The sequence below is a fragment of the Odocoileus virginianus genome, chromosome 19 (genome assembly GCF_023699985.2).
Source record: "Odocoileus virginianus isolate 20LAN1187 ecotype Illinois chromosome 19, Ovbor_1.2, whole genome shotgun sequence".
NCBI classification, from domain to species: Eukaryota; Metazoa; Chordata; class Mammalia; order Artiodactyla; family Cervidae; genus Odocoileus; species Odocoileus virginianus.
In genome coordinates, this window is record NC_069692.1 from 47,892,240 (window position 1) to 47,916,943 (window position 24,704).

The 24,704-nt window shown below is 43.4% G+C and overlaps 1 protein-coding gene across 3 annotated transcripts; it reads right to left on the reverse strand.

Moving 5' to 3' along the window:
- Positions 1-500: 500 nt before the first annotated feature.
- OGFRL1 (opioid growth factor receptor like 1) lies at positions 501-23,792 on the reverse strand. Of its 3 annotated transcripts, none has more exons than XM_070450210.1 (7): positions 23,390-23,792; positions 19,206-19,292; positions 18,973-19,051; positions 16,064-16,142; positions 15,903-15,969; positions 15,651-15,796; positions 501-7,482 (listed from the first exon to the last, which is right to left on the reverse strand). In XM_070450210.1, the coding sequence occupies exons 1-7, from the start codon at positions 23,636-23,638 to the stop codon at positions 6,816-6,818; spliced, it is 1,374 nt and encodes a 457-aa protein (XP_070306311.1). In that variant the 5' UTR covers positions 23,639-23,792; the 3' UTR covers positions 501-6,815. The 3 variants fall into 3 exon arrangements, with proteins under 3 accessions (XP_070306311.1, XP_070306310.1, XP_070306312.1); XM_070450209.1 differs by having other exon boundaries at positions 18,973-19,054; XM_070450211.1 differs by lacking the exon at positions 23,390-23,792 and adding an exon at positions 20,669-23,080 and having other exon boundaries at positions 18,973-19,054.
- Positions 23,793-24,704: the final 912 nt, after the last annotated feature.

Consider the following 24,704-nt stretch of genomic DNA (forward strand, 5'->3'; position numbering starts at 1 on the left):
AATGTCAACCTTAAGCACAGTTTATTCTTTGTTCTGTCACCCACTCTTCGCCTGCCTCTGCAGGTCCGCACAGCCACACTCCAAGGTAACGCTTTCCCTCACCTTCAACCCCACTGTCCTGTGGTGTCTTGAGCAGCCTCCTCACTTGTACCTCACAGCTGCATTTTTCTTAATCAAAAAAAAAAAAAAATTGTTGTTAAAAGATTGCCCTACTAAAGTGAATAACATCTGTTCCATCCGTTATTCATGTTGCACTCATTTATATTAAAAATACTTTTAAACCTTTACATTAGAGAAAAGTGAAAGAGACCCATGAACAGCCAGTTCACATGTGACACATGTGAGCTGCCCTCCAATCATCCCTGACAAAAATAACTGCCTGTGTAAATAAGATTTCATCCTGCAAAACACAACATTTATTTTAGAGGATAAAAAGGGAATAATGTTGATCTCATACAATAACCATAAGAAAGTCTAATCATAGAAAAACAGCAAAGTCATTTGTTCCAGCTCTTTAAAAATAGTTTAATCATGCAAAATCAACATAATGTACTCTAACATAAGGCTAGAATGTTAACCAAGACGAAGTGGCTTTTAGTCATTTTACAGGATGGATATTTGGCACTAGTTATTAAAAATAATTGAAGGGACTCTAAACATACAGTTTCAGAAACGATCTTTTTAAACAGAGCAGTAAACAAGAGAAACTATTGCTCTTTATACATTTTTGGCATAACACTGCCATACAGTTACAGGATTATAAAATAAGTGTTTCATAGTACCAGACATATCCAGAAACTGGTTACAGCTCCTACCACATACACATGGTATTGGTGCGCACAGACATGCGCCAGCATTCTGTAATTCATCCTGCAGAGAACGGAGCATGGCGGAAGGCCCCCAGCTGCGGAAGAGACAGCGCTCACGGCGGCAGGAAGCATCCCCCTTTCTGAGAATCACACCCATCCTCCTGAAATACTCGAAATACAAAGGGCACTAAACTTTCCCGATTGAAATGGTGACTGGACCCGGTTAGCCATCTGTCTGATCAGTTTGCACAAAAGAAGAGTGGGCAGCTCACTGAGGAACAAGCAAACCAACTTTTTACCAGGAGGAAAACAAAAGGCTTGTACATGGACCTAACACTTGGTCCAGTTTGTTGCTCTTCATTGTGATGGTTCGGGAGACACGGTTACTTTGCCATAAGCCACCCATCGCTGCCTCTCCTCCTTGGGTCTACAGCCAGCCCCTCCACTTAACTCAGTAAAAGCACCGGCAGAGGAATTAAACCTGGTTCTGGATCCCGTGATTATTTCTCTCAGGCTGTACAAGGTCTCAGTCTGCTGTGGAGTAAGCGGGATTCAGGCTTCAAAGGGGAGCGGGAACGGGACTGTTTGCAGACAGGTACCGATCCCCTCGGCGCCTGTAACCCAGGGCACGTCCCCGCTTGGAAAGCTCCGCAGACCCTTCCTCATCCAGTCCTCACTGCGCTCACTCCGCCACTACACAGACCTACAATCGGTCACACCTTCGTTTCAGTAGGGAGTCTCTAGCTTCTAGTTTTGTGTTTGGATCGTGGTTTCCTCTCCTCCACATGATACTGAACCCGGCAGCAGTGACAAAAGTGTTCATCTGACCAGTGAGTGCAGAACTTGGATGTTTCGTAGGACCAGAGCTCATTACACAACTAATCTCTCTAGTTAATGTAACTGTTCCACAAACTCCATTATAATTTAAAAATGAAAATAGGATAAACTTTATAACTTCCATATATTTTACATATTAAAATATATAAGTTTTCTGATTTTTTTAATATATATAAAAAGGTCTTTCAGCATAACAAGACAGCACTGGTGCCTTTTTCCTTTCATCTTTACATTGAACCATTTTATGAAGACTTTTATACAGAGGCGTCTGAAAGAACAACCCAAGCAATTTTTGATTGGAGATCAGGAGTTTCGAACTGGGGGGGAGGGGTAGGCAGAACTGGTATGTCAGTTTCCTGAGATACATTTAGCTGTAATCTACACAGCAGGTGTCCAATTACAATTTTCTAAACAACTACCAAATGGTGGCGAATGAACCTACAACAGATATTTTTATGAAAACTGATACCCACTGAACCAGTGTATGGAGTCCAAGGTAGCCCCCACTCCCCAGAAGTCAGCAATCACAGACCGAGACCCTGGTCACTCAGAGGACCTTCCAGGGACCCTTCCTCCACTGGAGGGGCTGCACCCAGGGTCAGCTCCCCTTCACCCAGACGCCTTCTCTGGTTCTCAGCCACCTCCCCTCCTCTGAACTCAACCCCCACACAGAGTTTGGATCATAAAACAAAGCAGTTAATTGTATCCTCCACACAAGCATGTTAATTCAAGGAAACAAACATATTAAGAAGCCATTTCCCACAAATAATTAAAACAATAAACTTCTCAACAAAAGAAGAAAAAAGCAGATGACAAAAAATATTTTCTCCAACCGAAGGTAAAAAGCAAGAACAGTACTGTTTAAGTGTTTCTAATAAAACTACAGTATCAAAGTCCAAATTAATTTCAGATTCCTCCAAACATCTATTGGAATTAAACTTTTAAATCATTTCTCTAATCCCATTTTCTACATCCATCTGCATCTAAAAACAAAAGACAGATAAATATTACTTGTAGAAACTGACAGATGTTTATAGTGAAAATTACAGCATGTAGAAAAATTAGGGAGACGCATAAATAAATGTAACAATGTAGCTAATCTTTCTTACTGTAAAGGCCTTTTGTCAAATATAACACATGTTTGAACACTGTGGCTAGTACACTCACTTTTGAACTGATGTTACTGATACAAATGGAAATGTCTCCAAAATGAAAAAGCACCAACCAAAGTAAATTTCACTAAAATAACTGATCTTAATGGTTTGGAATGTTCCTTATGGCAAGATTTTATAATGGAGTAAAAATTTAAACTTCTGAATGAAAGCCTGATCACATTAGTTAAGGCACATCTGGACACCCCCAGGCATTCATTTATTTATAACTATATTATTATCAACCTCAGTAATTAGGAATTTCTAAAATACAGTCTGTCCCCCAGCATAGTCTGCTGGGTGGGCTGGAACATGGGAGGAGGCAGGATGTACTCACTGTTAGCCTAGAGATGCCCACACAGATCTGCTCGTGGAACAAAGAGAATCAGATGTAAAAGACATCAACACGTGTACACCCTAACTTTCTATGTTCTACTAACCCATGCCATCTGTCTATACAACTACCCCTACATTTGAAATGATTTCCAGTGTGTCTAACTCCAGCTTACCTTACATGTAACAGAAATACCCCAGAAGAAAACAAAATGGGTATTTTTAAAGTGGGAAACAAAATAGAAATCTTCAAAACTATTCCTATAACAAAGAATCCCTGCTCACCCCAAATAAACTTGAAAGCCCACAGATGCAATTAGAACCAAGCAAGATCAAGACTGTCCTTTGCTCAGGTTAGAAAATAAAGCTTTTATAAGAGCCTCAATTACAGAAAGACAAAATATAAGGGTTGATTTAGTTGCTCAGTAGAGTATAAATCAAACATAACTCTACTATAAACTAGGGAAATTTAACTTTAAACAATTAACCAAATAGTCTCTATCGGGTCAATCAATTTTTGACCACTTTGATATGGATGTTTACTTACTAAAATGATTTTTTAAAGAGTGACTCAGATGTAACACTGTATTGTTTTCCTTTTTCACCAGATAATTCCTTCTGTTATATTAAAGTATAAAAACTAGAAACAAAGTAGATAATTATGTAAACATAACATTTATATTTTTAAGACTTGGCCAAAAAAAAATCTTGTAACTTCTCAGCTAACTCCTGAGTTATAAGTTCTTTTTTCTCCTTGATGCTGAAAAAAAGCTTTTTATCACAACTAACATTCAAAATAAAGCTATATCATATAATTTTGAACTTAGAACTGGACCTGACTTAGAGAAAGCAGACATATTTTCAGTTGTCATTATTCTTTTCCGTTTCTTATAAGATTGAGCATGAGAATGTATAATGGTATCATATTCTTAATGTTATAAACTTTTTCTCTACTGTACAGAAATATATCTTATCATTATATAACACTTTATAGTATTTCAAAATATTTTCACATATATTATCTCCTTTGGGATATGAATGCACAAAATATTAGAAATATACTAGACTAACCAAGCAGTATAACATCTATTTGCCATGAAACGCAAATTAGTATTTTATCAATAGCCAATACTGAATATCCTCACAGTCCATGGTACAATGATAAAGTCTATAGAATTGCAAAAATTCAATAGTTTCTAGCTATTTGGCCATGCTCCACCGCATTTTTATAATAGCTTCTCAGTAAGTTTCTGCAAGCACATAGTAGTTTTTTAAAATACAACACATCAGAGTCAAACCCAGAGGGCTGTTTCATGTCTAACACACACATAAAGACACACCTATAGATCTTATTTTAAAACTACTGAATGTACAAAATATTCTTAATAGAAAAAAAATTTAGGTGTTTGTAATTTTTATATGCAAAAGGAATGGCACTCTCTCACTTCTTTCCATTGAAGAATTCTCTCATAAGTTATTTACAGATTAAATGTAGAACTGATACTGTTACATATGAATATACCTTTCAAAACCAGCATGGTAGAAAAAGGCCACTGTTTTAAACAGAAGCTAGGCAGTTTTTCCCTTGAGACTAAATAGTCTCAAATTAAATGGTACAACTAATCAAATCCCTAATTAGGAATATTCTAAAAGTTAAATTATTGAATGAAACATTTTTACTTCTAAGGGCTCTGATATACTACTAGCTTCTAAGTAATTCAGATTATACCCATTTTAGTATCAGTCTGCTGCTTATTAATATTTTAATATCTGGTCACAAAATTTTAACATTATATACTTAGAAAGTGGTGTGAACACTTTATCATATATGCAAAATTGGTAAGATATTTCCAATGTATTATATTTCTACAATTCAGCCCAATATGACAAACTATTGTCATGCCCTAACCCTGCAAAATTGCTTATTGAGCTCGATGAGGCCATTAAAGGAAGAATGGGGCCATGAAAGAAATCCTTTTTTTACATTAAAGTAAAAAAAAGGAACTGAAATCCAAAAGCCGAATTGTTTCCCAAATCCTAATGCTCACTTCAAAAAACAGAAGAAACATAAAACTGGTGAATTATGAGAAACTAATAATGAGAAAATATTCTATATTTATTGGAATACATATATAACACGTTACTAACATCCATAAAAAATTAGTCAGATTTGAGAAACAGTGATATTTCATGTAAATTTCAAGGCAATAAAATCCTTCTAAAAGCATACTATTGGTGTGTTTATTTTCTAGAAATCCTCTGCTAAAAATCCTCTGATCAATAAAGGTAACAGAAGATATGATGAGATTAAAAAACACGACAGAGTAAACATAGTAAAAATTCTTTGGGGGTTAAAGTGAATAGATTTTCCCTTAAAGGCCTAAGAAACACACAAAGGCAATTTCTTTCTAAATGAAATGAAGTTTAAAAAAAAGGTCTATTAATTACTTTCACTGTATTTGTAGGTATGCTGAAGTTTTTGCCACAGTGTTTGTTTTCTAATGTGTTATAATAATTAGTAACAATATTATAGGAAATAAAGCTATTTGCTCTTACCCAATTTTGACACATTCTGTGCTTACTAAAACTGAATACATGGGATGTCAGATCTACTCTCAATTTCAAGGCCTGACAACTGAGATGCAGCAAATTTTTTTTTTTTTTTTTACAGATACCCTGTGGGCTAAGCAATATGAACTTCATAGTCCACATAACACTGAGATATTCATGGTTTCAGGGACCACTGCCTTGTTGCCAGTACAAAATGCATGCATTTTAAAAATGAATAATTTCCTCTCTTATTTTTTAATTCTTTAGTCATTTGCATTCAGACACAAGCACCAAATTTAAGTGGAACAGCCATAAAAGGCATGATTTTCTTCTTGGACTTTTGCATCAAAATTTGTTTTTAAGTACGTTAATACAGAAACACATGTTTATTATTTGAAACAAAGCAAATTCTTGAAATCGTACAGTGGACAGTCCCTTCCGGCCCGTGCAAACATCACTGTAGGAGACCATCTGAATGTCTAGATGTCAACAGTAGAAACACATGTGCTGGCCGACACGGGTGGCTGATGAGAATGAGGCCAAGGGTGGAGACAGAGGACAGGAAAGACGGCGGGACTGACACGCAGGGGAAGGTGATTCCAAGTCCCCAAGGACATCCACCTCCTTACCAGAACCAGAAGCAAACACGCTGCGGTGCTGGGAAAAAAAAAAAAAAAAAAAATCCAAATTCCTTCCTGATTATCTCAAAGAAGACCAAATTCTTTCTTGCAGCTTAAACATAGGAACTTTTAAATGCGGCAAAGGTGTGGCCACATAATGAAATTATCCTCTCAGTTTCCTCCAGGTATAGTACGGTCCACTCCAAGAACTGATTCTTATCTCAGTTATATCAAAGACTCCATGATTACTTCCAGATACACTGAAAATAATTTAAAAGGAATTGTGTACGGGATGCGAAAACTCACATCCCCAAAGTGTTACAGGACACACTCATTCATTGGGTCTCGTCTTCAGACTTCCTTTTAAATATTAAGTTCACAGCCATCCAGACTAAAATCCAGCTGACCACAGACATCGGCGACAGCCGGCTGCGCCGGGAAAGGCGGCCTCGCTTCTCCGGACCCGCCACAGCCTCGCCTCCGCGGGCGCACAGGCGCGCGGGCCTTCTGATGATTCAGGGCAACGCGGCGGCGTCCTGGGCACCCGCATCGCCCGGACTCCCAGCGTCCTGGCTCTGGCTGTCAGCCGCCTCATCCTTCTCAGAGGGAGACGCGTTCTCCTTTTGCTCCTCGGGGTGAGTAACCGTCTGCTCTGCCCGAGGGCTGGAATCGTCCGCAGCCCCGTCCTGCTCTGGCTCTCCGGGCTGGGCGGCCTCGCTGCCTGGCTCCGCCCTGGGCTTGTCCGTCTCTTCGGCTGCCTCCTTAGAGGCCACTTTCTTGTCTTCGGCTGCTTTGCTGACTCCGTGCGCGGCCGAGGAGGCGTTTTTGGACTCTTTGGGTTTTTTGTGCATGGACGTCTGGCCTTGCTGCGCAGCGGTGGGCGGGCCAGGCGGCTTCTGAGCTTTGCTGCCCTCGGGCTGTGCCTTCCTCGGGGGTCCCCAGATAAAATTCTCCGAGGGCGTGTAATGTTTCTGGGCAAACCGTAAGAGCTTTCTCCTCTCCCTTCTGTCTCTAATTGTGTACACGAAATACTCCAGCGCACTCTGTTTAATATTGGGAATAGTATTTTCCACCAGAGCCTCATGAAGGATAAATTTCACAAGAGGAGATTTAAAACTTTCATATCCCAGCTCACCAAGGCTTTTCAGAATACGAGTGATCCTCAAATAGTTGTGCTGAGACCTGGAAGCAGGTTGAATAAAATGAAGGAAGAAAATTAGGTGGGGAAAGAAGCCTGGGAATGAAAACCACTGGGAAAATACTTTTGATGCAACTGTAAACCATGAAAACATGCCTTGTAATGACTTTGCTAAAAGGAACATTAGACTCCACGAAGAAGGGTAAAACAGAAGGTATTAAACCTCTGTACCTCAGTGTAATGCCAATCGATATGAAACTCAAATATATAAAATAAATTCTCCCTGGTTTGTTAGTTCTTCACATTTGGAAAACATTTAGATTTAAAATGTATCCTCACAGATGTTGAATTATTATTCATAAATCACAGTGCGGTTGAATATCGACTACACGAAGGCATCATTCCTGTCACAGGTAACCAGTGCTGGGCATTAGCTACCAGCCGAATGTATGACTGCCAGGCTCAGCTGGTCTGCAGAATCCACCAGAAGAACCAACTCGGAAGGAAAGCAGCAAAAGCCATTCTACCTGGCTAGAACAATTCTGACAAAGGATGCAAAACGGACTTATTTAGCACAGCAGAGAGTGTGGGTTTTGGAGTCAGAACTGAACTCACATCCTGGCTCTGCACCTGCAGCTGTGCAAAATGATGGCATCTCAAAGGCTCAGCATCCCAGTCTGTAGATGGGGAAAAGAGCCACACCTCCCTGAGCTTGCAAGAATCAAACGCATTGACCCATAAGCTGACAATGTGAAACTTAAATCATAGACACTATTTAACCATATAAATATTGGTGCTGGTATACTAAGGCCCACCACACTTATACCTATCATAACATAATCACCCCAACTCTTTTCCATCTGTGACCTCTCTCACCTCATCTTTCCCTATCACAGAATTGACAATTTTGCTTTTAATGCCACTGATTCCAAAGATGCTTCTCTCCCCAGGTTGCACTAATATCTCCTTTGTCTGAAAACTAAGGGCATTATTAGATGAAAGCCTTCCAAGCCTATTCTGTCACAATTCATAATCTCACCTCCCCGACCTCACTCAGCCCAAGAGTTGCTTTATTACAAATACCTGGCTGTGTCCAAAAGGAATCCTCAGGTCCAGGTGTTAATCACATGTGTCGTCAACAGCCCAGGTGAGTTATTCACCCAAAACTGCCCCACAACCACCACTTATTCCTAACTTCCCTAAACCTCTTTACACTCAGACACTGAACTTTCTACAAGCATCACATATACCTGTCTTGGCTTCCACAAATGCTTGGTATTCACTTAGGAATCACTAGCAACTTATTTGCGTAGAGTGAAGAAGGATGCTGCATTATTTGAGGAGTGGAAGGGCATGGTTCCATGACCTTAGAGTTTGAGAGTTAGTTTGGACAAAACTAAACAAACCCTGAACAATTTGGGCTCACCATATGTTGGAAAAGACAAGTACAACAGTTTTCAATGTTTCCATCTTTCTGGGTATTTACCAAAGTAGTGTTCTCCCAATAGTCAACTCTTTGAAGGCCAAAGGATAAAACATAGCACAGATAATGCTTCAGTTTTATGAATCAAGTACCAGTCTTTTGAGACAAGACCAATTTGAGTAAAGTTAAGACAAGGTGCCATTATCAGCAGGACAACCTAGTAGTTAGGTTAGGGTAGCATCTACATAGTCAGGCATCCCCAGTGGTTCAGACGGTGAAGAATCTGCCTGCAATGAGGGAGACCCAGGTTCGATCCCTGGGTCTGGAAGATCCCCTGTAGACAGGCCATGGCTACACACTCCAGTATTCTTGCCTGGAGAATTCCATGGACAGAAAAGCCTGGCAGGCTACAGTCCGTGGGGTCACAAAGAGTCAGACATAGCTAAGCGACTAACACTTTCACTTTCGCTACATAGTCTAATAACTTGGTAGTGAAATCCCAACATCTGCTTCCTAAGTTTATGACAGAGAGAGGCATGGTAAACTGGAACAATATTTTCCTTTAAAAATCCCAAAGAGGAGTTATATGACACAACAAAATTTACTATATTTGCAAGAAGCTCAATTTCACACATCCAATCCAAGGTGAATGACCAAGATAAAATTTTCTCTATCAACACATTCTCCAATTTAAAAGTTTACATAACAGTAGAAAAGGACAAACACTTGGGTTAAAGTGAATAAAGATCAGGATTATGGAACAGAATTATACAGGAAAGAAACTGGGTGTTTCAGTATGATCTGAAACAAATGTCACCAAGAAATACAAAACACCTCCACTCTCCTAATGATGTGTGTAGATTCTGGGGTGGCATAGCAGATAAAAGAGACAAGCTGGGCTTGCAGACAGAGGTGAGGGCAGTGAGAAAGGCTGAAATATTTCACCTCTTTTAGTCATGGGAACTTGTTCACTAAACTTTATTTCACTTGACTTTCTTTTAATATTTCTCTCTGCTGGACTATTATCAGTTCAGTCGCTCAGTCGTGTCCAACTCTTTGCAACCCCATGAACTGCAGCACGCCAGGCCTCCCTGTCCATCACAAACTCCCAGAGTTTACTCAAACTCATGTCCATCGAGTCAGTGATGCCATCCAGTCATCTCACCCTCTGTCGTCGCCTTCTCCTCCTGCCCCCAATCCCTCCCAGCATCAGGGTCTTTTCCAACGAGTCAACTCTTCGCATCAAGTGGCCAAAATATTGGAGTTTCACCTTCAGCATCAATCCTTCCAATGAACACCCAGGACTGATCTCCTTCAGGATGGACTGGCTGGATCTCCTTGCAGTCCAAGGGACTCTCAAGAGTCTTCTCCAACACCACAGTTCAAAAGGATCAATTCTTTGGTGCTCAGCTTTCTTCACAGTCCAACTCTCACATCCATACATGACCACTGGATAAAGCATAGCCTTGACTAGATGGACCTTTGTTGGCAAAGTAATGTCTCTGCTTTTTAATATGCTGTCTACGTTGGTCATAACTTTCCTTCCAAGCAGTAAACATCTTTTGTTTTCATGGCTGCAATCACCATCTGCCGTGATTTTGGAGCCCAAAACAATAAAGTCTGACATTGTTTCCACTGTTTCCCCATCTGTTTGCCATGAAGTGATGGGACCAGATGCCATGATTTTAGTTTTCTGAATGTTGAGCTTTAAGCCAACTTTTTCACTCTCCTCTTTCAGTTTCATCAAGAGGCTTTTTAGTTCCTCTTCACTTTCTGCCATAAGGGTGGTGTCATCTACATATCTGAGGTTATTGATATTTCCCCCGGCAATCTTGATTCCAGCTTGTGCTTCTTTCAGCCTGGCGTTTCTCATGATGTACTCATTGAAAAAGACCCTCATGCTGGGGGGGATTAGGGGCAGGAGGAGAAGGGGACAACAGAGGATGAGATGGCTGGATGGCATCACCGACTCGATGGGCATGGGTTTGGGTAGACTCTGGGAGCTGGTGATGGACAGGGAGGCCTGGCGTGCTGCAATTCATGGGGTCACAAAGAGTCGGACATGACTGAGCGACTGAACTAACTAACCCTGAATATAAGTTAAATAAGCAGGGTGACAATATACAGCCTTGACGTACTCCTTTTCCTATTTGGAACCAGTCTGTTGTTCCATGTCCGGTTCTAACTGTTGCTTCCTGACCTGCATATAGGTTTCTCAAGAGGCAGGTCAGGTGGTCTGGTATGCCCATCTCTTTCAGAATTTTCCACAGTTTATTGTTATCCACACACTCAAAGGCTTTGGTATAGTCAATAAAGCAGAAATAGATGTTTTTCTGGAACTCTCTTGCTTTTTTGATAATCCAGCAGATGTTGGCAATTTGATCTCTGGTTCCTCTGCCTTTTCTAAAACCAGCTTGAACATCTGGAAGTTCACGGTTCACATATTGCTGAAGCCTGCTTTGGAGAACTTTGAGCATTACTTTACTAGCATGTGAGATGAGTGCAATTGTGTGGTAGTTTGGGCATTCATTGGGATTGCCTTTCTTTGGGATTGGAATGAAAACTGACCTTTTCCAGTCCTGTGGCCACTGCTGCGTTTTCCAAATTTGCTGGCATATTGAGTGCAGCACTTTCACAGCGTCACCTTTCAGGGTTTGAAATAGCTCAACTGGAATTCCATCACCTCCACTAGCTTTGTTCGTAGTGATGCTTTCTAAGGCCCACCTGACTTCACATTCCAGGATGTTTGGCTCTAGGTGAGTGATCACACCATCATGACTATCTGGGTCATGAAGATCTTTTCTGCACAGTTCTTCTGTGTATTCTTGCCACCTCTTCTTAATATCTTCTGCTTCTGTTAGGTCCATACCATTTCTGTCCTTTATCAAACCCATCTTTGCATGAAATCCTTCCTTGGTATCTCTAATATTCTTGAAGAGATCTCTAGTCTTTCCCATTCTGTTGTTTTCCTCTATTTCTTTGCATTGATCACTGAGGAGGGTGTTCTTATCTCTCCTTGCTATTCTTTGGAACTCTGCATTCAAATGGGTATATCCTTTTCTCCTCTGCTTTTCGCTTCTCTTCTTTTCACAGCTATTTGTAAAGCATCCTCAGACAACCATTTTGCCTTTTTGCATTTCTTTCCCATGGGGAGGTCTTGATCCCTGTCTCCTGTACAATGTCATGAACCTCCATCCATAGTTCATCAGGCACTCTGTCTATCAGATCTAGTCCCTTAAATCTATTCCTCACTTCCACTGTATAGTCATAAGGGATTTGATTTACGTCATACCTGAATGGTCTAGTGGTTTTCCCTACTTTCTTCAATTTAAGTCTGAATTTGGCAATAAGGAGTTCATGATCTGAACCACAGTCAGCTCCTGGTCTTGTTTTTGCTGCCTGTATAGAGCTTCTCCATCTTTGGCTGCAAAGAATATAATCAATCTGATTTCGGTGTTGACCATCTGGTGATGTCCATGTGTAGAGTCTTCTCTTGTGTTGTTGGAAGGACCAGTGCGTTCTCTTGACAAAACTCTATTATCCTTTGCCCTGCTTCATTCCGTACTCCAAGGCCAAATTTTCCTGTTACTCCAGGTGTTTCTTGACTTCCTACTTTTGCATTCCAGTCCCCTATAATGAAAAAGACATCTTTTTTTGGTGTTAGTTCTAAAAGGTCTTCATAGAACTGTTCAACTTCAGCTTCTTCAGTGTTACCGGTTGGGGCATAGGCTTGGATTACCATGATATTGAATGGTTTGCCTTGGAAATGAACAGAGATCATTCTGTCATTTTTGAGATTGCATCCAAATACTGCATTTCGGACCCTTTTGTTGAACATGGTGGCTACTCCATTTCTTCTAAGGGATTACAGCCCACAGTAGTAGATATAATGGTCATCTCAGCTAAATTCACCCATTCCAGTCCATTTTAGTTCGCTGATTCCTAGAATGTCGACATTCACTCTTGCCATCTCCTGTTTGACCAGTTCCAATTTGCCTTGATTCATGGACCTAACATTCCAGGTTCCTATGCAATGTTGTTCTTTACAGCATCAGACCTTGCTTCTATCACCAGTCACATCCACACCTGGGTGTTGTTTTTGCTTTGGCTCCATCCCTTCATTCTTTCTGGAGTTATTTCTCCACTGATCTCCAGTAGCATATTGGGCACCTACCAACCTGGGGAGTTCCTCTTTCGGCATCCTATCATTTTGCCTTTTCATACTGTTCATGGGGTTCTCAAGGCAAGAATACTGAAGTGGTTTGCCATTCCCTTCTCCAGTGGACCACATTCTGTCAGACAGCGGCTGTGTGGGTGCAGGAGGGCCAAGAGGAGCTACTACAGGTTCAAGGTCAGGAGGGGCGGCCGTGAGGAGATACCCCTCGTCCAAGGTAAGGAGCAACGGCTGCACTTTGCTGGAGCAGCCATGAAGAGATACCCCAGGTCCAAGGTAAGAGAAACCCAAGTAAGACAGTAGGTGTTGCAAGAGGGCATCAGAGGGCAGACACATTAAACCATAATCACAGAAAACTAGCCAGTCTGATCACAGGACCACAGTCTTGTCTAACTCAGTGAAACTAAGTCATGCCGTGTGGGGCCACCCAAGACGGACGGGTCATGGCGGACTACTATAGACACAGTGAATTCCCTGCTTACTCTAAAAGACTCAAGACATTATGCAGATTAAAACACATGGAAAAGCTGTCTGCAGTACCCATGGAAAGGAAAACTGGTGGTGGGAAGAAGGAAAGACGACAGGGAGGGAAGGGTCAGGTAACAGTCAGGCTCCCCTCCGAGTCTCAAGTCAGAAACTCATTTAAGGAAAGCCTTCTGCTTCCAACCACCAATTAAGAGTGGTGGAGACAATTAAACCCCAGGGAGGATTTAGGCAGACAAAAAAAAAAAACAATCAAGTTGGAAATGGAGGCTCTCTCAAATGACATTCATGAGCACACAGAAGATGAGACGTCATCAGATTCTCTTCTAAGGTTGGCTCTCGCCATCCTTCACGTCAACAGACTCCCTGCACACAGCTGTCTTTGAGGGTACGACACCAGTGCTTAGAAACTGTCCGGGGAGAGCTCTCTGCATGGCTTCAGTGTAAGTGCCCTGTGGTCACCTAGTCGTTAAACTGTGCCCGACTCTTGGCGACTCCATGGACTGTAGCCCACCAGGCTCCTGCATCCATGGAATACTCCAGGCAAGAATACTGGAGTGGGTTGCCATTTCCTTCCCCAAAGTGCTCTGTATAAATCAAATTTAACTTGAGTTATGAGTTAACAGGTCTTTTAGTCAAGATCATAAAATTTTATGCCCACATCTTTAAGTGTTTTACTACAAGTCACCATTTTAATAGTGTTGATTATAAATAATAAAGTAAATAGAAGGAGCAAACATTAATGCTTCTACTCATTTTACCAAATCAAGATCAAAGTTTTAGAAAAATACAAACAAAAAATTAGTTAATCCATGCACAAAATACTGTTTGGGGCAAAGACATATTTTTGAGGTTAGTTTTAATTTTTTTCTCTTGGTATTTGCCCCATTCAGCTAATTATAATGTGCTAAAAATGTTTTAAAGTTGTTGGTTTTATAGTCCAGTGCTCGTAAGTCACCCTATAATTAAGAAGGGAAAAAAAGGCCAGTTTGCATGCAAAGAAAATAATATTTTAATTGGGATATAAGTATTAATGAAAGTTATAAATATCTAAGCAAAAGAATACAGAAAATCAGTTCTGGATAAACTGCTAAAATTTTCTTCACAGGTGTTTGGATTTATTAACCAAAAATGGGCTTCTAATTTTGACCTATAAGGTGATGATTCTAATTTTCTCTCTTTCTAAAATGTATGAATACCTCTCAGTCTTATAAAGTGGTTTTTACAGTAAGTCCCCTACATACAAATGAGTTCACTCCAAGAGCATGTTCTAAGTCCATTTTGTTTGGAAGTCCAACAAAGTTAGCCTAGATATCCAACTAATATAATTGGATATATAGTACTGTACTGTAATAGGTTTATAAAACTTTTCATACAAGTAGTACATAAAAAAACACAAAAAATAAAACATTTGTAATCTTACAGTACAGTACCTTAAAGAATACCACCCACACCACTGCTGCTTTTATACTTGCTTCCAGATATCCTGGGCTTGAAATAAAGATACTGCACTCCTATGCTCTATACAGTATTGTTCAGTAACGCACACAAAAGCACCGCCGCTTATAGAGGATGCACACACGTGACAATGTACACCAGACCCATGAATGAACTTACAACACGGGACATGTGAACGCACGTTTGCACCTTTGAAAGTTCACAGCTGGAAGGTTCATATGTAGGGGACTTACAGCATATGTCATAGGCTCAGTTATGGATTTGATCTAAGAAGGCACAGTGCCTGGGAAGCAGTCCAAGCTACCAGAAGCATACAACCTAGAAGCGGGCTCTAGAAAAGCCTATACAGACAACAACCACAAATGCAGAGAACACGTATAAACAGGGAGTGAGGCTACTCTTGGTTGTGGGCAGCAGAGTGGCTGCAGGAGGAAACAGTTCTGAAACCAAGCAGCCATATTTCTACCTGGAATAGCGTTCTTTTTTTTTTTTTTTTTTTTGCTGTTGTTATTTCGTTTTGCTTTAGAATATAGAACAGGGAATAAAATGCATTTCAGATGAGCTTTTGAATTCAAACCCATGGGTCCATCTGCTTGTGGCTCTATGTGCCATAGAGAATTCCAGCCCAGAGAAAATCCCGTGCCTTGGGGACTCACTGCAGGGTCTGTACTTACTCATTCAGATGCTGAAACCTCTCCTGCCAGTTAACGGCCCGGGCAACATTTCCAGTTTTATCTATCAGCTTTATTCCAAAAAACTCCAACATCATTTTATAAGCCAGGAGGAATCTTCTAATTGCTTCCTTTGTTTTCTTGAATTCCTAATGAAAAGAGCAAAATTCGGCAGAGTGACTCAGAGTTACCAGGGCCATCAAACGGCAACATTAATTTGGCTAACTCGCATGAGATGAAATCAGCTTGCCTCACCTCAATTTCATAGGTAGTTAGTTCTTTAGCATAAAAGTTCAAGCCTTGTTCTCTCAGGGGGAAAAGCCTATGTTTTAGAGAAATAATATTTGTATATTAGTGATCTCTGGGAAGCACACGTGATAAACAGGTCACGGTTCAAGACAGAGCAGGTGACTGACCATTGGATATAGGTGTGGTTGTGTTCCAGCTTCTCGTAGTCCCCTTTCCACTTATTGAGAACTTCTTCAATGTAAACACCTGAAGAGGAAAGATTCAGAACACGAACCAGGTGTTAGAACATTGTCGAAGGCATTTTGAGACAGAATCACTTAAGCTTTGTGTTAAAACTTTTTAAAACGTAATAACTGCACACAAGAGCAATGCCTTTATAAGGTGAAAACCCTATGCCACAGACTCAGTGATGAAATAAGCCTAATTGAAATGAAAAATCATGGCACCTCAAATCACAGAAAACTCTATTGGACAGTTACTCCAAAGTAGAAGCTGGCAAACTATGGCCTGCCACCTGTTTTATAAATAAAGCTTTATTGGAACACATTCATGCATATCCATTCAGGTATCATGTATTTATTTAAACAGTGGAACTGAGTAATTGCAACAGATCTGGTATGGCCCACAGAGCGGAGGATATTTACTCTCTGGCCCTGTACAAAGAAAGTTGGCCAGCCCCTGCCCTTGAGGGCCATTTGAGTTCTTTAAGTACAAGACCAAATAAAAGTGAAATGTACCCCAGGCAAAAGGAAGGAAGGGGACCAAGGTGGGAGGGAGAGAATGCAAAGAGAAGTCGGAAAAGGAGGAAAGAGAAAGCAAAGGCAAAGGTGGTGAGTGCTTCTTAGCGGCGGGACCCGGGTCTGCATTGCAGCCAGCCCGCTGAATCTGCCCAGCACCATCTCAACCCAGCATTTCTGGAGCATTGCTCCTCCTGCTTACTACTGAGGGAACAGTGAGATCTGCTCAGTCACACACCAGCAAAACCAGGAGCGGAACACAGGTCTTTATGGTCCTGAAACGTAAGCCCTCTTCTTCACCACGTCCTGTCCTTCTCCTAGAAGAACTTATTCAGGCAAAATTCTGCTTCCCAGGTCTGTCTAGGTCCTCACAATTGACTGCAGCCCCTTAGTCAATTTTACAAAGACACAACAACATAATACCATTCTAAACATAGCTCATCTCACTACTGTTTCCTCCAGAGGTCACCAGTTTGTATCAGAGACCCTCACGCTCAAGGTTTTTGGTAAAACGTTGCTACTTAATCCTCAGCCTATTGAAAAGATTTACCCCTATAATTTCCCATTTGTTTCCCTTTCCATCTACCCTTCCTCCTACTTAATAAGCAAAATATTGGGCTGGCCAAAAAGTTCGCTCAGTTAGTGACTATGTTTTTCAATATGTTCTTCGTGAAAATGAAAAATAGTCCTTTTATTTGTACTCAAAACCTAACAAACTTTTGGTCAACCCAATACACGTCATTGCAAGCTTATGCTTTCTAACAAGTGTGGTGTGTGGGTGTGTGTGTTCACACATACTGGGGAGAAAAGTGTGAATTGATGTAATTTATATAATAAACTAGAATAACATTTTATGTGACCATACCTAAAACTTCTGACCCCCACTCGTCTTATAAGATTTCCAAATAAATTTTGTGATAAAGAGTACCAAAAAAAAAAATTCATTGTTTTAAGTTATTGCTCTAAATTACTACCTCAAAAATAAATTCACTGTTAGAAATACAAAAAAAATTAAGTTAAACATTGTCATTATCTCTGTCTTTAATGTGTTCAGTATTTGAAGGCATCCCTTTGGGTAAATTTTACCAAAGTCACATCAGAGTCAAATTAACAATCTACCACTGCATTTCTTCAAAAGTTTTTCTTACCCCAGGTCCTAAAAAACCAATTAATTAATCTTATTCCAATTAGTATATAAAGCAGTTTCCACCATTAGTAAATACAATAGAGCATTTTCACCTAGAGGGTCCCTTTGAAATCAGGGCAGACTTCTGGGACACCAGAAATTAACTAAAATCAAGTGGATCGGGCCATGTCAGCAATACACCTTACTTCCCAACTGGTTTGTCTACCAGTGCACAACGTAGGGAACTCCTTAGGCATTTCTTCAGGCAGTTAGTGCATCAAGAGCTAACTTGGTTCTGCTTTGCAGCCCGTGACCCTCATTCCCTGATTCACTCTGCTGTGAGTTTGGCTGTTTCCACTGAGGGCCAAGAGCCGCAGCCAGGGCCATCTGGTCACCTCACAGAGGCGAGGGCTCTGTGGAGAGCAGCCATCTTTCCGGCTCGACCTGGATAAAGTGAGGATGCCCACCACGAACCACAGTCTGGTGCCGGGGGCAGGCAGGCGTAGGTACCATGGGGACTGCACCCTCTCACTGTAGGTTTGGAAGAGACCCTGGGAAGGCACCTGCAGAGCTGTGGAGGGCGGGCTGATCTGACAGAGCTGTGTGGAGACCTGCAGTGCGTGACGTTCCCTGCCTAGGATACTGAGACGCTGAAGTGGCGCTCCTCTAGCTCCCTGGCCTCGAATCTGAAAACCAACAGGGAAGATGAATCCAACAGGAACATCACATTCAATCATGTTCTATAGACTTTTGGGGTATGGCACAGTGAAAGGAACACTAAATTCTGGAACCGAGACCCAAGTCTATGATGGAGTGAACCAACCAACCAGTCATTCCCGCATCAAGATCCAGCAACTTCATCTTTAAACTGAGGAAACAGAATTTGTTCTCCCCTACTGTTTCTTAATAATCTGATACCCTAGGGTTCTAGAAATCTCCTTTTTTCCTCTCACAAAAGTGGCCCCCACTACCTTCCAGATAGGAGTCACCACTGTAAACAGGTGGTGGGAAGGAACTGGTAATCCTCAGGTCACTCCCCCAGAATCTGCCGAGTGGATGCTCACAGCTCAGGGGTCTAGATTCTGGGGGCACAATGGACTGCAGCGCAGAGTGAAGCCAGACAACGAACCAACACGCTGAGAATGGACCGAGCAGGGAGTAAACAAAGATAGCTAGTGCTACTACTACTATTTAAAGTTTGCTTTTTACTCACCATCGGGCTTAAATGGAATTTTATTCTTATAAAAACGAAGATTGCTCAAGTCATTTTGATATCGGATATCTTTGAAGTTCTGCTAAAGGAAAAAATAAATCAATCTCCAGCACATGGACACATAAAAAAGGCACAAGGACCTTCCTTGTACATTTGCTCATTGGCACCGTAAAATAACAGAAACGGAAGGGAAATATTTTACAGTTTAGAAAAAAATCATTCTATGGTCTTACTGGGTACTGGTGTCGATATTTGTACAAATCCCTCGCAGCATAAAAACTTCTCTTTGGCTTGGCAGGTGCTTCAGTGGAATCAGTCCCCTAAAATAAAAGGGGAAATTCCGTTTACATTTTGAAGCAAGATATTTTCACCGAAGAATTTTCAGAACAAACTTGAAATAACAAGCACATGTAAAGAAAGGCTGAACAGTGTCCAGCTATCCACTGAGTGAAGATATTTTAAATGTCCTTTTAATAATGCTTACTAGCAACATTTGTTGGCTCTCTCGTTTCCTGACTTGAAGCCAGTAACATTTGTTCTGAGGTGTTTTACTAAATAAGAAACTTTATTATTTACCAAAAGCCTATAGATGCCAAATATTATGGATCAGTATCTATTAGAAACAGAACTTACAATGAATTCAAGACCAGAGGCTAGACGAGTGATTTTACGACAAAACTTATTTTAAAGTGTTTTATATAACATGAAAAGTGTTAAGATAATAAATCAATCCTACAAAGAAGATTGTCATCAATCTTATAATGTTTAGCTGTACTTGGAAGTCAAGTAATATTTGTGAAGGGAAAGCGGGCTTTTAAAACAAACTAAATAGCTTTCTAAACTCCATCCTTCACAGTATATAACAGGTACACAAAGGCATGAATAACCTTTGGTTGATTCAGTGATAATACAACGTGATATAAGGGGTGTGTGTGTGTGTGTGTGTGTGTTAGTCACTCAGTCGTGTCCAACCCTGTTCAACTCCTCTGTCCATGGAATTTTCCAGGCAAGAATACTGGGGTGGGTAGCTATTCTCTTTTCGAAGGTAGCAGATTTCAAACATATACACACAGAGTAGTATAATTCTCAGTTGGAATGAACTTCACATTGCAGTAACCTGCATGTGGTAGTTTACTTACACTTTTAAAATTCTAAACAAAATTCCCAGCCCCACGGCAATTTTTAAAGGATAAGATACAAGTCAATATAATCAGTTCTCATGCTCTTAACTCCACGTGCTATCATAATGTACAAGAACGTGCTTTGGGTCCAGAGTCACTCAGAAGGGCAAAGAGACTGCTGAGAAAAATGAAACAGATGACAAAGCTGAAGTCTGAATATTCATTAAGAGGTTCGCCCACCTTTCCTCATCGGCCCCCGCCCCTGTCGGTGCTGACAGACCGGCATCCTCCCAGCAGTTTCTGAAGCGGCATGATTCTCACTATTACTACAAGTACAGAGCGGCTCACTTCAACTCCAAACTAGCTGATGTTTAACAATAGCTGCTCCTTACATAAGCAAGGAAAAGCTTATATTCTGGTCTTCACCACATGTTTTAAAATAGCTCTGCCTAGCAGGTTTCTGGATCTCTTTAGCCTATGCTACAACCCCATGACTCATCATCCCAGAAGTATAGAGAAAGCACTTTTCCACTTACCAGGCACATATATTATTTCATTTGATTCTTATAACCCACCTGGCAGGCCGTCAGGAGTGCTTCCATCTTAGAGACAAGGGAACCCAGGCTTGGAGTAAAGTTCAATAACTATCGCCCAGAGCCCAGCGATTGGGCCAGACCGAGAACCCCGGGCTGGAGGCTCCAAGTCTGACTAATTGGATCTGAATCAATTTCAGCTCCACCCAATGCAAAGGACTGTCATAGAAACCATGGTGGAATATCAACAGTTCAAAACTAGGAGTCAGGACACTCGGGCTGAGTCTTAAACTCTGCTGCTGACATGTGAGGCTTTTAACTGCATCTTCATTTGATCATCTGAGAAATGAGGAGAATGACTCACAACCTACCTATATTTCCCAGCGTTATGCTGAGAATGCCTGCCTCCTCCAGGCTGTAAATGCGCCAGCCTGCCAGCATCATCCGTGCTCCCTCCCCTTCCTGCTCCTCCAGGCTCTCCTCCCCACTGCCTTTCACCTGCTCAGCCACAGATTTTGTTCCTTAATGTTTTATCACTAATTCCCGTGTCCCAAAAATTTCCCTGTCTTCTGGGTCATTGCCTTCAGCAAACATGCTGTAGCATCTCTAATCTTAAACATGCATCAACTGGGACTGACCCAAACTCCCCTCCATGACAGATCCATAGCTCTGCTCCCATTTATAGCAAAACATCCCTAGAGAGGTGCCCATAGTCCCAGCCTGTCTCCCCTCTCTCACAGCCCACCCCAATCAGGCTATCATCCTTTGCATGCCATCAAATGGCTTTTATGATCATACCTGACACATCCCCGTCTCACTGAGTGTCTTTCCCAGTGCTCCCCCCAGGTGACTTCCCAGCAGCTCTGGGCCAGCTGACACCTCTCCTTCTGAAACACCATCACACGCCACACCTGCCCCGGTTTCCTTCTGCTCCATCTCACTGGTCGCCCCTGGGCAGCCTCATCTTTGACTTCTCTTCCTCACATGGTCTCCATGGAGCAGTGCACAGGGCCTGTCCACATTTCTCATGCTCCTTGATCACCCCAGAGCTTCCCATGACTTTAAATACCTCCATTCTTACATTCCAGTAAGAATGGAATCATGACGATTCCAGTCCTGGACTGAGGCTCCACTCAGAATGAACTACTCATCAACTTCCCTTGGATGTCTTATAGGATATTAAACTTAAGGGGATTCTTTTTTTTTTTTAAGGGGATTGTTGATTCAACCTCTGATGCTGCTTGCTACCTTAGACTTCCCCATCTTGGTTAATGGCACCGTTATTTGTCAAATATTCACTTGGACTAGGAATACCGCAACAGAGCTGGTGAAAAGTAGTTTTTCTCCTTTTTAGCAGTCTAAAAAGTAGACTGGGTTAGACTTTAAAGGTAGCTCCATTAGTTCTTGCAAATGACCATGGGGAGTAGGGAGTAGGGAGCAGGTAAGGTGGACATTCAAAAGCAGCATTAAAGAGTAGACATTACATGGTGATCCTGACAAGAAATATTAATCATTAAAGGGGAAAAGAAAAGATTGAAAGCATCTACCATTTACTGGGGTTGTGATTAACTGATTGAAATATGAATTATAAAACTGTTTCATATAGATGGACCAGGTTAGTTGGCCTGAATCTAAACAGGTGTTTTTGTTGTTGTTTTGACATCACAAACTTCTTCATTGAGATATAAGTGGAAGGGAAAAACAATGAATTCACAAGGCAAGACGACCAGCAGCAGGAGCAAAGAGACAATCAGGTCTCGGGTTCTGCCGCAGGTGATAGGCAGACTTGGGTCTGCATCTCTCTCCCTGGATGATCCTAGGCAAACTTCTCTTTCTAGGCCTCAGTTTTCTCCAAAACAGGAGTTCAAAAGAGCAGCTGCTACCACACTCCACTCCCAAAATTGCAGTTGGAAAGAACATGTGCATAGCACAGAGTCAGTTTGCTGCTGACCCAAACAGATGACTGTCAAGACGGATGAGGCAGCCTTCCTGTAAAATATACCTGCTGATTCCTCTGCTAGAGCCGAGAGACCTTGGGCTCCATTTCCCATCCTCTTCCCCTCAGGGCTGATGGGGAGGAGGGCCTGACCCAGTACCCCCCGCCTGTTAGAGCTGAACTGGGCGCCCTTCAGAGGCTTGGCCATGCAGGTCCTCCCTGCTAAAGTTTCCTGATTCAGTCCATCAGAGGTTAGAAGGGTGACTAACGTCTTCTCCGAACTGAAGTAGGCAGATGACTTCAGCACATCTGGATCAACAAGTCTTCTGGGTGAAAAAAAGATGTTTGGAGTATGTCCTGAACTCCTGGGTTAGAAGGCCTGACTTGGACTAGGAACTCTGGCATTTTCCCTTCAGCCTTCCAGAGATTCCTAAAGGCTGGAGAGCCCGCTACAGAGAGGGCTCGCTGCCCCCACCTCATTCTGGGTGATTTTTTTTTTTTTTTAATCAATAACACGCACTAGACGGGTTTTCACCATCCTCTAGTCTCAGGCAGGTTGCCCCCACCCCGCCTTCCATCACCCGGCAGCGCTGCGGAGGCTGGGAAGACACCCCGCCAAGTTGGGTTCTGCCCGGGGGCCCGCCAGCCGGTGCCCGCGCTCAGGCCCCAGGCCGTCCGGGGCGGCCCCGGCGCGCAGGGCCTGGGTCCCGGGGCGGCCGCAGGAGGACGAGCCGCCGCGCCCGCGCCCGCTCCCGGGCTCTGCGCTCGGGGGTCGCCCGCGGCCGCCCCCCGCCGCACCCCGGCCCGAGGCCCCGGCGGCCGCCTACCTGCTCTGCGCCCGCCGCCTCGGCGTCCGGCTCCAGCGCGGGGCCGGCGCGGGGCCGGCCGCCGGCTCGCTCCGGGGGCTCCGCGGGCTCCGCGGGCTCTGGGGGCTGCACGGGCTCCCGCCCCGGGCCCTCGCCGCCGCCCGGCCCCGGCTCCTCGAGCTCCGGCTCCGAGTCCGTCTGCCAGGTGGAGTCGCAGTCCTCCACGGTGGTGGGCTCGCGCACGCTGACCCCGCCGAGCAGGTTGCCCATCGGAGAAGAGGGCGCGGGGCGCGGCGGGGCAGCGGGGCGCCGGCTCCAGGCTCCGGTTGGCGGCGGCGCTAGGGCCCGGGCAGGGCCGCGGCCGGGGCGCTGGGCGGCACCTCGGCGCCCGGCCCGCTCTGCCTGCGCGCGGCGAGCGGCGGGCGCAGGGCGGGGAGGAGCCCGCGGCCCCGGGGCCGCCGCCCGCGCCCGAGCCCGCCCATCGCTCCCGCCTCCCGGCCCGGCGCGCGCTGCTCCCGCCGCGCTGCCCCTCGGAAGGCCCTCTGCCCTCGGCCTCCGACCCACCCCGGGCCTGGACCGGGTCGGGGGAGGTGTTGCCGTCTGCAGGCGATTCCGGTCCGCACCCCGCCTCCTCTCCCGGCGGGTCCTGGAGGGAAAGATGGATTGGCCGCGGCAAGAATTCGCAGCTGCTGGGGACGGGGCAGCACATCCACAGAAAACCCGAGCTGCGGGGACTGCGTCTGGGCAGCCACTCGCAGCGTCGCGGACATAGAAAGTCAAAGCTGTAGCCACCTCATCCAGGCGGCAGAAGCAGCGAGAACCACCAGCCGCTCACACGCATCCGTGCATGGTTTCGCTAATACCCACTCTGCATCGGTGCTCAGGATAGAATAAAAACTCAGGAACCCTGACCCCTTGTCTGTTCTGAAATGGAAGGGACAGCCAGGGAAAGGGTATCATAGAAGTAATTAAAGCGGGCTTCCCAGGTTCAATCCCTGGCTTGGGAAGATCCAGTGGGTTCCATCCCTGGGTTGGGAGAAGGAAAAGGCTACCCACTCCAGTATTCTGGCCTGGAGAATCCCATGTATAGTCCATGGGGTCACAAAGAGTCGGACACGACCGAGCCGCTTTCACTTTCACTTTCAAAGGTGAAACAGCACGGTCTGATAAAACCAGTGGCTCCTGTTAACTTTGTATCATGACCTTTGGACTAGAGGGGGCTACGCCTACACCTGCGGACCCTTTCTGCTGACTGCTGACTTGTATACAAGTCCAATGTATGAGACTTAAGTTGCGGTGCTTGAAATAAACAGTTTCTTTCTAAATGTTTCGTGAT